Source organism: Idiotropiscis lumnitzeri, chromosome 20, assembly GCF_059441095.1.
Source record: "Idiotropiscis lumnitzeri isolate Australia: NSW breed Sydney's pygmy pipehorse chromosome 20, RoL_Ilum_1.0, whole genome shotgun sequence".
NCBI classification, from domain to species: Eukaryota; Metazoa; Chordata; class Actinopteri; order Syngnathiformes; family Syngnathidae; genus Idiotropiscis; species Idiotropiscis lumnitzeri.
Genome location: NC_142410.1, coordinates 10,787,650 through 10,800,781, shown reverse-complemented (window position 1 = coordinate 10,800,781; position 13,132 = coordinate 10,787,650). Strand labels below are relative to the sequence as shown.

Here is a 13,132-nt window from a genome sequence, read left to right as displayed (position 1 = left end):
CCGGTCCGGCTATCTGTCAAATTTTAGAACGTATTGTGGCCCGCCAATCCAATATTTGCCCGCCCCTAATCTGAACAAGAAACAAGGTGGTCTTCTTGAGTTTGTGTTCAATGACAGACGGTGAATCTTGTTAACGTGATTTTATTCGTTTGCACAGATATAAAAAGAAACAGAACGAAATACAGACGATGGCCTGCTACACGCAAAGATTTTTCATATCTGACAGATGCCACATAACCAAACCGCAGGCCTACGAACACGACACAAAGAAGGAAATTTTCCGATGACGAGCGCCTCTAATACTCTTCGCCTTCCTCGTCGTCCGCCAGGCTGTCGGTGCCCACCTCCTCGTAATCTTTTTCCAGAGCGGCCATGTCTTCTCTGGCCTCCGAGAACTCGCCCTCCTCCATGCCCTCGCCCACGTACCAATGCACAAAGGCGCGCTTGGCGTACATCAGGTCGAACTTGTGGTCCAGTCGGGCCCAGGCTTCGGCGATGGCCGTGGTGTTGCTCAGCATGCACACGGCCCTCTGCACCTTGGCCAGGTCGCCGCCGGGAACCGCGGTGGGCGGCTGGTAGTTGATGCCCACCTTGAAGCCAGTGGGACACCAGTCCACAAACTGGATGGAGCGCTTTGTTTTGATGTTGCTGATGGCCGAGTTGACGTCCTTGGGCACCACGTCGCCGCGGTACAGCAGGCAGCAGGCCATGTACTTGCCGTGGCGAGGGTCGCACTTGACCATCTGGTTGGCCGGCTCGAAGCAGGCGTTGGTGATGTCCGCCACCGACAGCTGCTCGTGGTAGGCTTTCTCGGCCGAGATGACGGGCGCGTAGGTGACCAGGGGGAAGTGGATGCGCGGGTAGGGCACCAGATTGGTCTGGAACTCCGTCAGGTCCACGTTGAGGGCGCCGTCGAAGCGCAGCGAGGCCGTGATGGACGACACAATCTGCCCGATCAGCCGGTTGAGGTTGGTGTAGGTGGGCCGCTCGATGTCCAGGTTCCGCCGGCAGATGTCGTAGATGGCCTCGTTGTCCACCATGAAGGCGCAGTCCGAGTGCTCCAGGGTGGTGTGGGTGGTCAGGATGGAGTTGTAGGGCTCCACCACGGCCGTCGACACCTGAGGGGCGGGGTACACGGCAAACTCCAGCTTGGACTTCTTGCCGTAGTCCACCGACAGGCGCTCCATCAGCAGGGAGGTGAAGCCTGAGCCCGTTCCGCCGCCGAAGGAGTGGAAAATGAGAAACCCTTGCAGTCCTGTGCACTGGTCAGCCTGTGGCGAAAGAGGAAAACAAAAACAGGAAATGTTTAAAAAAAAATAAAATAAATAAACATTGGGTTTTGCATTATTAAACGCGCCAACATGACCTCACATTCTACTGTAGTATCTGTGACTTTACGAGTGCAGCGCTTTATAAAGACGGGGCCTGCTCCAGTGAGTGTAGATTCGGCTGGCCGTTAAGAATCTGCTTTTTGAGTGACTTAGCGGTAGTCGTGTTGTGCTTCAGCAACATTTTTTGGACCAACAACTCATCAAATACTTGCCAGTTTGCGAGTTCTATCCAGGACCAAGTCGATGATCTCTTTTCCGACTGTGTAGTGACCACGAGCGTAGTTGTTGGCCGCGTCCTCCTTCCCGGTGATCAGCTGCTCAGGATGGAAGAGCTGGCGGTATGTTCCCGTGCGGATTTCATCTGTTGGATAAAACATTTTAGATCACAGCCCATCAGAAGAACTGACAACCAAACTTCAACTGGCAAAACACGTTTGGGGCAATCAGCACACAATCATCTCAGGTGAGTAGGATGCATTTTTTAAAGTCTTGTCATGCTATTTGATCAAAATGTATTCCTGTTATGTTGGAAAAATTCTTTATACCAATGACAGTTGGCTCCAAATCGACGAACACTGCTCTGGGGACATGCTTGCCAGCTCCGGTCTCGCTGAAAAAGGTGTTAAAGGAGTCGTCCCCTCCTCCGATGGTCTTGTCGCTGGGCATCTGGCCATCGGGCTGGATGCCGTGCTCCAGGCAGTAAAGTTCCCAGCAGGCGTTGCCCATCTGGGAGCCTGCCTGGCCAACGTGCATGGAAATACACTCACGCTGGAGGAAATAAGTGGGTGAGACAAAAAGTCAATTTTTTTTTAGCACCAAAATATAGCTTCATATTGACTCGCCAAGTTTATTTCCATAATTTATGAGATAAATCCTGCTCTTCAGTTTTTGCTGTAACCAACTTTTATTTCCAGCATATATTTGATCCAGTTTGGCTTCTACAATCACATGACCGTTTCAGCCAATCCAATGTAACCAGTAGTGACGCCATTCCACCAATCAAATGGAACCAATCAGTCACATGACCACACGGCAAAGATTTCAAAGTGACCCAATTCCAACGTTGCAACCTTCAACAACTCGGAACAAATTTAGTTTTCAGATCGTTCTTTTGTTAGTCACATATTGGCGAACATGTTTTTTCACGCACATATTATAATTTTTTGATTAATTTTAAAAAGTACTTTAATCACGAGCTATACGCGTAATTATTGAAGACTATACTTTTGTCATATTATTCTAAAGTGACAAAGTAATTGTGCTCATTTTAGTACTCCCCTGCCATTGTGTTGCGTTCAAGGACATGCGGCCATCTGATGGCGCTCTGCGCTTGAGGCCCTTGTGGGGGTAAGGATTAACTTCCGGCTTCACCGCGCGGTAGCAGGAAGGCTTAAATACGTAACGAGTTTATTCGTCGGGAAATAAGCATTTAACACATTTAAAAACAACAAGAGGGCCCTGCAAGGTTTAAACAATCATATCCCCCCCAGCCATTTGAACTACGCAGACGTTTTTTTGGCGGAGCCGCGCACTCACTCCCCCCCAAAAAAACACGCTCATTTGTTTTTTTTGGGGGGGAGGGGAGTATTACGCAGAAAAGTTAAGTTACACCATAACGACCGACTGTAGAGTATTGATATTTAATCGAAATTAGTGTTGTAAAATGACCCCAACACACAAAGAAGCTCCGCGTTTTCTTACAACGCTGCAGCAACACCCGCAGTCCACTTTTGCAAACGATCCCTCTTATTAGCACTTTAACGTTCTTATTATTTTCACACTGACCATGTTTGTAGTTAATCTTCGCTGACGTCGAGGAGTCGATTGAAGTAGTTCAACGATCTGTGGGGGAACGGTTGGGCGGGGGTTATTATATAGTTTAGCAGGGGGGCGGGGCTACGGTGGAAAGTTTGAATTTCTCGCGAGCGAACCGTTTTTTTTTTTGAGCGAACCGTTGGTCATGATGCGTTCACGTGTTGCTCGTGAACGTCTAAACCCGATTAAGAATCCATGTGCTGCTTGCTATTTTTTAAACGTGCAGTTAAGTAACCATAGTATACTAAACCTATTTAACTGTAAAAAATGATCTCTTTTTGTTGACTTTGCTTTGATTAGATTGAGTTTTGTTGCATGGTTTTCCCTGTGTTGTGTTTTTATTTATTTATTTATTTATGTTTGTCATCTGTACTTGTTAGATTTTCCTTTCCACCTGTTCTCGCCAGCCCTGTTCCTGCGTATCTGCCACTCAGCTCCCTTCATTCCTCCAGCTACTTGTCTTGTCCAAGTGTGCCTCATTGTACCAATCGATGGATGGACGGATGGATAATTTCATTATTTTGTGAGGGCAATTACAAAGCAGGGAACTATTTTAAATACCCCCAGTATAATGCAAGGAATTGATGATGACAAAACGATGAAAATGAATGCCTGTGTTATTATTTTGTTGAGGTATTTCAGTGCTTTTTGTCCATGCGTTTGCTAATCCTCATTTTCTAGTGTTTGTTTGTTACTTTGATCCTTGTTGTTTTTTTTTTTTTATGTATTCCAAGTTCCTTGTTTGCTTTTTGTTTTTTTCACTTATACATTTTACACTACTACTGCCTTACTTCCCTGCATCTGGGTCATCCTCTGCCAACCAAGAACTTGACACTGGTAAAATGGTGGCAAACACACAAGCACCGGAATGTTTTGAAAAAAAATAATTAAGTTGCAATCAAGCGTTATAATTAAAGTGATTTAACATTGTTTAGTTTGGTCATAGTGTGTCACCATCAGATAATTTGAAACTTGAAATGATTTCCTGGTCGACTTTTGGAGGTGGATTAAACACTTTATTAGATTCTGCTCCGTTCATGGGACTGTAAAGGTGGAAAAATGTCTGAAAAGAAATCGCTTTCTCATCGCGCAGTTGTAGATGATCGAAATACGACATAGCTCCGCGCCTTTTCTCCTCCATTGTGCTATATTCGACTCTGACATCATTATTGCAGGCCGACGGAGAGGATTGCTGCGCACCGCCCTTTAAGACAGGTCCGAGCCTCAGTCGTTGATGGAAAAAAAAAAGAAAAGAAAAAAAGTCGTGGCGGCGGTGCTGGTTCTGAGACGCGGGGGGAAACCGTCTGAGTCCGACCGACGATCCAATCCAGCTGGCGCGGAGGCGAAAAACAAACCGTGAGTGCTTTTCGTGTGAGCCGACACGCCCGGGCAAAGAGGAAGGAAGGGTGGGGGAAGAGGACCGCGAGGACGGGGGAGGACGGGGAGGACCGACCGGACTCGAGGCCGCGGGAGACGGAAGTGAGAGAGGGGGGTTGCTCCGAAGAGGAAGCCCTATCCCTTTAAAAAGCGAGTGGGACATAGCGGTGCGAGAAAAGGAGAGGAGGGGGAGAAGAACGAGGAATTAAAAAAGAAAAGGAAGAAAGACACGGGGAGGGCGGAGGGAGAGCGGGCGATAAAAAAAGAAAGATGACATCCTCGCGGCTGAGCGGCCGAGGTGGGGCGACGGGCCGCGGCCCGGCGAAAGCGCCGCTCGCCCGGGCCATGGCTTGACTCCGACAACGAGGCTTCGGCAAACACCCGAGTGGCCTAAACGGACGAGCTCGGAAAACAGAGATTGACTCATTAATTGACTCATTAAAACAAAGCATGACTTGACGGGATGACAGATACGTGTCTTATAACCCATATTCGATCTCCCGTGTTACAAAAATATATATATTTATTTCACGAGTGTGTTCAGCAGTGTTGTAAAATTCCGACGTGGGTTTATGGAGCCATTCGAGTTGGTGTGCTTTTTTTTTTTTTTTTTTTTTTTTTTTAAACGGTGGCCTAATTCTCGTTGAATTGATCCAAGTAAAATATCCGAAGTAAGGAGAGAGAAAGGATCTGCTGCTACCCGGCCTGCGTGCGTTCATTGCTGCGCCCATTTGGTTGCACTGCATCATGCCACAACCGTGACATCACCACGTTTTCTTCACCGCTTTGTTTTGTTTCATTTAAACCCACCGTTTTGGTTTTTGGTGCGATTTTCAACGTTGGGCTGTATTTATCTTTCACGGGGAACCGACCTAAATAATGCGAAAACTGCCCTCCTCCATCTCAACCTGATTTTTTTATAATCTCCATCTCAGTGGCGCAAAATGGATGCTGCGTGGAGCAATTTCCTCTTCCAGGTAGGCTTGGTGAGACCCTCTCTTTTTTCTTTGCTGTTATTCAGAATTTGACTTGCTCTACCATCGTCAGTCGCAACAGCTTGAAGCAATGCTGCGGTGGCGAGGAGTGTGCACTTTGGGTGATGATGGCTTCTTGTCTCTCCAGAATGCTCCCACCCAAAACCAAGTGGAGGGGAGCCTCCAATCGGAGCTCATGTCAGTCCACACGAGCTCTCCCCAAACCCCACCCACTGAGCACATAGCTCAGCCTCCCTCCACCGTGGACACCACCGCTCTCAAAGAGGAGCCCATGCCCATCGAGGTCCATGGAGCTGATCCACACCCTGCTGCCACTTCATTAGGTACACCAACGAACGCAGTGCATTTGTTACCCGACTTCATCTGCCTTTTTAAACCCCCACTGTCGTGCTAGAAATCAAACATGGTGCCAGGATTTTTTTTGTCTCTGTAAAGGGGGGGTTGACTGATACACAGGGCTGAGAAAACAATTTCTAAATATTTTTTAGAATATCGGACGTAGTAACTTGTATTTAAATGCACGTTTGATTACAGCGTGTTAACCACATTGAGTTACATTGAGAATGAAACGAGCTATAAATCAGTGATTCTATTTTTCACACCATCTAGGTACTGGTAAACATCTAAACGATGTGAAATATTTCTGTTTAAGCCCCTTGTATAAAAAGAAAAAAATTGACAGTATACCAAAGCAAATAAGCAAGCATACAAAAGCAGAGATTGGATAAATAAATGGATGGATAGGAGCTCTTTTATTCACTCTTTTATTGGTGGGTGTGGGCGGACCATAACCCGAAAAAGAGTGAGCCGCAACTTCCCCAGAGGATGCCACAATGTTAAAATGTGTCCCATTCTAATGTTGCTCACAGTGGTGGTACTTTTTTTCGTGGTTCATACCACAAACAAGAACAAAATTCCAACCGGTGTCTTAGTGAAGAAGTAATTCAAATTCAGTCTTTTTTTTTCTTCCTCTCTTCCCCTTTCCTGGTGTCCAGTGAAGCCCATGTCCCGGCCAGCCCGCGTGCCGCACATCTGTGCCATTTGCAACAAGCAGTTCAAGAACAACTACAACCTTCGGCGGCACCAGTCGGTCCACACAGGGGTACGCATGAAGGACAGGGCCAGAGAGCAAGCGGAGGGGGTGCAGGAGGGAGCCGCTGGCCAGGTGGTCGCGGTGGTCCCGTCGGTGATGGCGGTGGGGGCTGGAGGGAGGGCGGAGAGGACCCCCGGCGTGCCCCTCACCCTGCTGCACCTCTCCGCTCTTCCCCTTCTCGCCCCTCCCGGCGTGCTGGCGGGGAACCAGCAGCCGCACCTGTGTAGTCAGGATGGTGAAGGGGTTGCCATGCCCAGTGTAGTGGCTAGTGTTAACCCCCATGCTCCGCCTCCTGCTGCTGTCGTCATGGCCACAGGGGCGACAGTACAGGTGGGTCAGGGCCTTGTGCGGATGGCTGTTGTCAACCCCAAACCTTCAAGCATGTTGTTTCTTGAGCTGCTGGCCACAGGGATGGTCGAGTTTGGCGCTGGTGTGTCACCTGAAAACCTCCCGTGTGTTACGGTTGACGACAGTGGCTTTAAAAAGTCTACACACCCCTGGGCAAATGCCAGCTTCTTGTGATAATGAAACAATCTAAATCGTTTCAAAAATGTTTCCACAGTTAATTTGAACTAATATTTTTTAAAACCCAATTGAGAAAAAAAAATCTTGTTTTACACATCTTCCAATTTTCTTTTACACTTTTTTTTTTTAATACAACAAAAAAAATTGTCATTTGAAAAGGGGTGTGTAGACTTTTTCTTCCCACTGGGAAAGTCTCCAAGAAGGAATGAGGGACCATAAGCAACTCCATCCCTGTAGTGAAGTTTTAAGAAACGTGCCAGAAGCCACCACCACGCTCCCCTGCATGTTCTCTGCAAACAAAAAGAAGTCATCTAACATTCAGAGCAAATATTAATGCAGCCAGGGACTGTATGCTAATGTTACTATGAGCTCACATATTAATATGTTCACGTATGTGTTGATTGTAAATCATGCAAGTAATGGAAACCTGAGAAATTTGAATGGAGGCAAGACCCCCCCCCCCCCTTGCCTCTTGTCAACTTTGACCTCTTAATCAAAACTAAACATGGGGTGTCTTTGCATGATTTCAACCTTGCAGATTTTTTTTTCCCTCTGAACTTTTATGGCATGTGTTTATCTACCTCCCCGCTTCCCCCCCTCAGCGGCCCGCCAACCAGAACCCCACGCCAGTGAGGAAGAACCACGCGTGTGAGACGTGCGGCAAAGCCTTCCGCGACGTCTACCACCTCAACCGCCACCGCCTGTCCCACTCGGACGAGAAGCCCTTCTCCTGTCCTATCTGCCAGCAGCGCTTCAAGAGGAAGGACCGCATGAGTCACCACGTGCGCTCCCACCAGGGCGGCGTGGAGAAGCCTTACATCTGCCCGCACTGCAGCAAGGCTTTCTCCAGGTGATAACATGACTGCCATCTCATGTCATCCTCCACAAATGTGGTTCTTAAAGTGGGGTCTGGATTTTTTTTCTTTTTTTTTTTTAACAGTCAAATTTTATTTTGTTTTTTTACCTTTGTTTTTAAATTCTATTTTTTTTTATTAGTTATTATTTTTAGAAAAGCCTCCGTTTTAGTTTAGTTTTTATTAGTTTTAGTATTAGTTTGAGTTTTTATTTTTTTTTTTAATATAAGTATTGTGTAATGAAGTAAACTACTTTATCTTCTTTCTTTCTTTGCCATCTCAAGGCCCGACCATCTCAACAGTCACGTGCGACAGGTGCATTCCTCAGAGCGACCCTTCAAATGCCCGGTACGTCCATGTTGCCGATTGGATGTAATATTGTGTTCACTTGGCGCTATTTGCAGTTCATTCACAAACAACAATGATCTTACTTACAGGCAAGAAAAGGTCAACGGGTGTGTATTTTTTTTTTTTAATTCATCCCTAAAAAAAAATATATTCATGACCATTTTGTCAATGTGTTAACTTACAAATCTTCTGACTAGGTGGAGCAAATAAGCTAAAATTGGACGTTTATATCCGATGCCAACAATTTGCAGACAGTGAACCCACGAACAATATCAAGAGACATTCAGTACCAGTCAAAAGTCTGGAAACGTCTCCAAAATAAAATAGTCTTAAATTGAAATTCAAGCTTGAGAATGCACAGCTGTGATGTGAAAGTCATTTCAGGTCATAAAGCATCATCCACATCATAAAGCTGACTGAGAAAATAGCAAAATGTGCAAAACTGTTATTTGGGCAAAAGGTGCCTACTTAAAAAAAAAAAATCAAAATTCTAAAACATTTTGGTTTAAATTTGCCCCCAAAAAATGTCATCAATTGTTCTGCATAATGTTGACGACTTGAGTATTATTTTTTCAAATGATAAAAAAAAACATGGAATCATGGCGTGTTTCCAAAATTTTGATGGATACCGTACATTTAAAAAATATATATTCCTCTCACTCAGGTTGATCACAATTTAGTTGATCAGCCATGTGACATGCGCAGACCGACGCAAACATCACGTGACTGGTCAAGTATAGTTTCCCCACTTTTATTCAAATCAACATTTATCCCCCATTTTCGTTTTTCTCCGACCCAGACATGCGAGTCCAGCTTTGCCACCAAGGACCGTTTGCGCGCGCACATGATCCGCCACGAGGAAAAAGTCCCGTGCCACATCTGCGGCAAGCTCCTGTCGGCCGCTTACATCACAGATCACATGCGGGTTCACAACCAGTCGCAGCACCACGTCTGCCATCTGTGCAACCGCAGTAAGTTAGCAAAAAAACCAGTTGGACGCGCTGGCTCGATTGTGTTGAAGCTTTTTTCAAACTCTTCCGCCATCAGGCTTCACCACGCTGACCTACCTGCGCGTCCACGCCCAGAAGCATCACGGCCAGGAATGGAAGGACAGCCCCGGAGGGTTCGGCGGCACGGCGTCCGGCGGCGTGCTGGTCTGCCATCTCTGCGGCGTCCACTGCAAGACGCCCACCCAGCTCCAAGGCCACATGGGCACCCACAGCAGCAGCCAGGGCGCCCAGAGCCCCGCCTCCTCCAACGTGGTTGCCAGCAGCTCCATTTCCCTCAGCAACATGGTGACGGCGCCCACCGTCTACGTCACGGGCGGGACGGTGGTGGACCTCCTGGTCACGGACTGCTCGAGCATTGCGGCGCCGCAGTCGCAGAGTTAGCGATAGCCAGCCGCAGCGGCAATAGCCTCGGTCCTTGAAATCAAGAGAGGGAAAGGTAAGAGAAGAGAGTTGTGGATGCGAAAGTCTGAGCATCGGCGACGCGTTACAGTTCGTCACATTTCAACAAGCTTGAACGTGTCATCCGAATATTCTTAAACGGTGGCGGGTTGTGCATTTTGGTAGCTGGGCCTTCAGTGGGGACTTGGGCCCAATTCCATAACTTCCCCTTAAATCTTTATCTTTGTCTTCCCTCCTCCATTAACTTCTTTGGGGAGTGGAAAAACATTCAACCTGGGAAATGGACATGACATTATTGATTATGCAACGAAACCATGAAAAAGGACATTCAGAAGCAGCCTATTAGCCGCGACCGCGTGGCGTGCCAGCGAGCGTTAAGCAACCACTTTTCAAACACGGCTAATTACAATAACCTCCAAATCTCGAGCATTATTGGGATGAAAATCAATTTGTCACGGCATTCAGATGCACATAATCACCAGAAATGCTGATTATTAAATGTGTGTCGATCACTACAGTTGCTTGGTTGAACTTTGCTTTTTCTGAACAACCAATCAAAGAACAGAAAAATTCCATCTGGAGCAAATTTGAAATCTGATTGTTTAAAAAATATATATAAATAAATCAGCCTCATCGCTACAATGATTTAAATGACATGAGCTGAGCACTACTAATTCGGAAGGCCCTGGGCAGATTAAATTGACATGGCAACACACGAAGGCCGAAATCTGATTGGCCAAAATAAATAAATAAAAATCTAAATGGAAGCAAAGCAGCCAAGATAAACACTAAAAATGAAGAGTCCGATTCTGTGGAAAAAATGTTTATGTTGTCAAAGTAGGTCAGTGCTTCTGATCGTGTTCTAGTCAGCCGAGAAGGCCTCGCTGACCCACCAGCGATCCCGGATGCTCGAATCCAGCTAGACGGATGACAACTGTGCTTTTCTGGGCGTCTGCTGTAACTAAAAAGTCATCTCGCCTCTTGCATCGGCTGCTCTGTTTAACTCACACCGGCGCTGATCTTAACCTCTTTTTTTCCCTTTTCTTTTATTTTGCAGCTCACTGACAAAAAGTATTTCGTGCTTGTGTTAAAAATACAACAAAATTAGAAGGGAAGTTGTTTGGGTGTGGACGAGGCAGTGCTTCTTTAGCATGTAAGCTTGTTTGTTCAGAGTTTTAAACACAAATTGTTTGATTTTTTTTTTTTAATTCAAAGTGGTCCCATTAGTTTAGCAATTAGCGGTTTCTAGATCAGGATGTGGTTGTGGCATGGTAGGAGGCACTTCTAGATAAAAAGTACAGAGGGCGCCATGGAGTTTGAAGCACCTTGAAGGCCCTTTCACACTGCACTTAGCGCCACGAAAAACTTTGTGCTGTTGCGTGGAGGAAATGGAGGAAAGAATTATTAATGGGATCTACACGAGCTAGGTGACGTGGCAAAAAAAGTAACTGCTCCCTCGCGTCGCTTGAAGTACACCTCGAAGCGTTCTTCATTGCTCACGGGTGAGCCTAAACTCCCCCCAGATCCTGCCGTGCCATTCGAATCTAATGGACTTGTATCCTTCTTTTAAGAGGGGGAGGGACCTTTGATGTAAAAGCACCAGGCTACTTCCTATTTGGTTGCTTGGCAACTAGCGCCAAATATACAATACAAGTTTCTTTATACAGTTTAGCGCATTTCACACGGGCAAGTTAGCACCTCGCTGGCGTCGCCTCTGCTCCGTTACACGTCGTAGGCCAATTAACACATTTACTGCCATTGACGGCTTAAGACGTCAAATGTCGATTTTTTTAATTTTTTTTTTTTACTCGGCTGGTAGTGAATGAGTTAAGTGCAGTGTGTAAGCGCCCTAATGCTGTACAGTGGAACCTCCACAACCCCACATGAAATGCAATTCATCCATCCATATCATGATCTATTATCAATACAGCCGCTTTTCCTCACAAGCCTATCTCGGCTATCTTCGGAATCGAACACTGCGCCTCTGTTTCGTGAGGCAATTCCAATTAGGAAAACATGAACAAGAACAACTTGGGAGGTTCCACCGTCATCGTTTGGGTTGTCAAGATGAAAAAAAGGCTTAGCATGAATTTTCTTGCGCGAAAGTCTTCCTCTCTGGATCACGCCAAGAAAAAAAAAAAAAACAACTACAAAAATAGATGAATCAACACTTCAGTTTTTTAAACTGCAACTCTTGCACCCGGTAGATTTTAAAAAAAAAAAGAGCAGGAAAATAAAAAACTACCTTTTGCATGAAAGCAAGCTAACTCGGCTTATCAGCGCAAAATGAACTTTGAGTGGTTTCACGAAGGTTTTTAAACAATAATACTTGTTGATTTTTGTCTTGAAAAATGAACTTTGTTGGCCATTTGTTTGGATTGTAACCGTCATTGCCATAGTCTTTTTCTTTCTTTTTTTTTTTCCGTTTGTTTTGTCTACCTGCCTGTCCAATGAGTAAACGTTAGACATTAGATTTTGTGAGTGTATAGCACCTAACATGCTAATCGTTATCATTTGACATGGATCTCACCGGTTGCATCCACTTTTAATACGGGACTTGTGTTGCTGAGAAAAGGACTTTAAAGTCAAAGAAGCGCCACAGCACGTTGAAAGAAAAAAAAAAAATCTGGTTTTGTACTTTTTCAGTTTGGAGCAAACCTTTCCTCGCGATTTATAAGCCACGTTTCTTTTCTGTTGTGTTTCAAATGTGTTCTTCCTTCGTCCCTGTTGAGAAAAGTTGTCATTGACTAAACAATAATTTTACTTTACTTCCATTTACACTAAGAAAGAGAGAAAAAAAATACCTCTAGAAATCTGTGCGGCTCTTGTGCTAAATCTTAATGCCTTATCATACTCAACTGCATTTTAATTCTTTTATGATGATCAGATCTTAGTCATGGGATTCATTAAGAATAATGGGATGTATTTATATTTATATTTTTATATTTCTCAACAGTATGCATGTCCAAATGGTTAGTGCAAAAAAAAAAATGCTTATTACAGTCAAAAAATTTTAGGTTATTACTTTGTAGACGAGGTAGAGATCATGTTATTATTTGTAATTTGGACAATTTCAAGTAAAATGGGTAAACATGCACTGTGTTGTGTTTTCATCTGTTCGCCGCGTGACAAAACCGGAGTGCAATCGAGAATCTACACAAAGAAAAAATATTTTCATAATATTGGATTTTTTTTAATTGATTTTGTGACCGTAAATTAGAAAAAGACTCATGGGATCATACCTAACAAATTCATAGAAATGCGCCTAAATTGATGACATCAGAAAAATCAGATCAGATTTTTAAACAAGAACAATGTCGCCATCGCTGATTTATTTTTTATTTTTTTTGTTGTCTCTAATCTTGTCTTCAATCTCCTTGTAGGG

At 45.1% G+C, this 13,132-nt stretch overlaps 2 protein-coding genes across 3 annotated transcripts; one reads left to right on the top strand and one right to left on the bottom strand.

Annotated features, from left to right (window-relative positions):
- Positions 1–125: 125 nt before the first annotated feature.
- On the bottom strand, positions 126–3,244 carry LOC148317697 (tubulin alpha chain-like). The gene is made up of 4 exons (XM_088283925.1): positions 3,117–3,244; positions 1,877–2,099; positions 1,544–1,692; positions 126–1,271 (listed from the first exon to the last, which is right to left on the bottom strand). The coding sequence occupies exons 1-4, from the start codon at positions 3,117–3,119 to the stop codon at positions 297–299; spliced, it is 1,350 nt and encodes a 449-aa protein (XP_088140051.1). The 5' UTR covers positions 3,120–3,244; the 3' UTR covers positions 126–296.
- Positions 3,245–4,333: 1,089 nt separating this feature from the next.
- mazb (MYC-associated zinc finger protein b (purine-binding transcription factor)) lies at positions 4,334–10,169 on the top strand. Of its 2 annotated transcripts, none has more exons than XM_088283927.1 (8): positions 4,334–4,502; positions 5,459–5,500; positions 5,646–5,841; positions 6,514–6,620; positions 7,739–7,986; positions 8,275–8,338; positions 9,138–9,309; positions 9,386–10,169. In XM_088283927.1, the coding sequence occupies exons 2-8, from the start codon at positions 5,468–5,470 to the stop codon at positions 9,727–9,729; spliced, it is 1,164 nt and encodes a 387-aa protein (XP_088140053.1). In that variant the 5' UTR covers positions 4,334–4,502; positions 5,459–5,467; the 3' UTR covers positions 9,730–10,169. The 2 variants fall into 2 exon arrangements, with proteins under 2 accessions (XP_088140053.1, XP_088140052.1); XM_088283926.1 differs by having other exon boundaries at positions 5,459–5,509.
- The last annotated feature ends 2,963 nt before the right edge of the window (positions 10,170–13,132 follow it).

Excerpts from the sequence above, each read along its gene's own strand:
- LOC148317697 (XM_088283925.1), bottom strand. Across the intron at positions 1,693-1,876 it reads TTTGGAGCCAACTGTCATTG|ATGAAATCCGCACGGGAACA; the intron begins GTATAAAGAATT and ends TTTATCCAACAG. Across the intron at positions 1,272-1,543 it reads TGGATAGAACTCGCAAACTG|GCTGACCAGTGCACAGGACT; the intron begins GCAAGTATTTGA and ends CTTTCGCCACAG.
- mazb (XM_088283926.1), top strand. The coding sequence starts at position 5,468 with ATGGATGCTGCGTGGAGCAATTTCCTCTTCCAGGTAGGCTTG. Across the intron at positions 5,510-5,645 it reads TCCTCTTCCAGGTAGGCTTG|AATGCTCCCACCCAAAACCA; the intron begins GTGAGACCCTCT and ends TTGTCTCTCCAG. Across the intron at positions 8,339-9,137 it reads AGCGACCCTTCAAATGCCCG|ACATGCGAGTCCAGCTTTGC; the intron begins GTACGTCCATGT and ends TCTCCGACCCAG.